The sequence below is a fragment of the Cajanus cajan genome, chromosome 5, assembly GCF_000230855.2.
Source record: "Cajanus cajan strain Asha chromosome 5, NIPB_CcT2T_4, whole genome shotgun sequence".
Taxonomy (NCBI): Eukaryota; Viridiplantae; Streptophyta; class Magnoliopsida; order Fabales; family Fabaceae; genus Cajanus; species Cajanus cajan.
This window is the reverse complement of record NC_138521.1, coordinates 58,844,122-58,845,007: the sequence shown is the minus strand read 5'-3', so window position 1 is coordinate 58,845,007 and position 886 is coordinate 58,844,122. Positions and strand designations below refer to the sequence as shown.

The window sequence follows — 886 nt, the reverse complement described above, 5'->3', positions numbered from 1 at the left end:
TAGAAAAAAAAATGTATAGAATAAGATACATAATTAACAAACATGGAAACTAATACACAAAACAGTCATATACATGGATCATACTTAATTACACTGTAGCAAGAATAAATGAATTCAAAAGCCTAATCGAAAACATAGAGACGAATAAAGTAAAGCATAAAGAAAAAGAAAAGAAAAGTAGCAGTTCACAAGCAATATGAATCTAGAAAAAGACGTTTGAAATTAATGTTTGTGTGTGGCTTTGGAATACTTGGTCTTGATCCAGTGGAGGCCAACGGAGGTACCATCCTTCAACTTCTTAACGCCGGTGGAGGCCACTGCTTTGGTCTTACCAAAACCCTCGCCGAGCTTTTGCTTGTATTTGGCGGTGTTGCCGTTGCTGTTTTTGCTATTGGAACCAACCGTCACTGGGTCTGGCCCATCATCCCACTGGTCGGCCCAAGAGGAGTAGTTGTTCCCATCCATTTCCAAGAGTTCCAATGAATTGATCGCTTCACAATTTGGAATTCAATAGAGAGAAAATAATTGATACTATATGATAAGGTTTATTATGTGTGTATACATACATCCATTCAATGGTTTTTATAGTGATTGGCGCTTTTAATAGTAGTTGATCAAGAAATCAACTATACCCTAATGCATGGGTTAAGTTAAGGGCTTAAGGTTAGGTGTCGTGTGCATTTGGGCACGTGGAAATATACCTTCATTTACTATATTAATATTCCAAAACTAATATCAGAAGGACAACATAGTAATTTCGTACGGTCATGTTCAACAATGACGTCTCCATGGAAGCTTCTTCTATAGAAGTTTTTTTGACTAAGTTTTGGATCAATCCGTCCACAGCAGCGCTTACGCTCCAAAATTCTGTGTTCTTATTTATGGT

The 886-nt window shown here is 37.1% G+C and overlaps 1 protein-coding gene across 1 annotated transcript; it reads right to left on the bottom strand.

Moving 5' to 3' along the window:
* LOC109789031 (uncharacterized) lies at nt 1–580 on the bottom strand. The gene has a single exon (XM_020347895.2). The coding sequence runs from the start codon at nt 463–465 to the stop codon at nt 223–225; it is 243 nt and encodes an 80-aa protein (XP_020203484.1). The 5' UTR covers nt 466–580; the 3' UTR covers nt 1–222.
* Nucleotides 581–886: the final 306 nt, after the last annotated feature.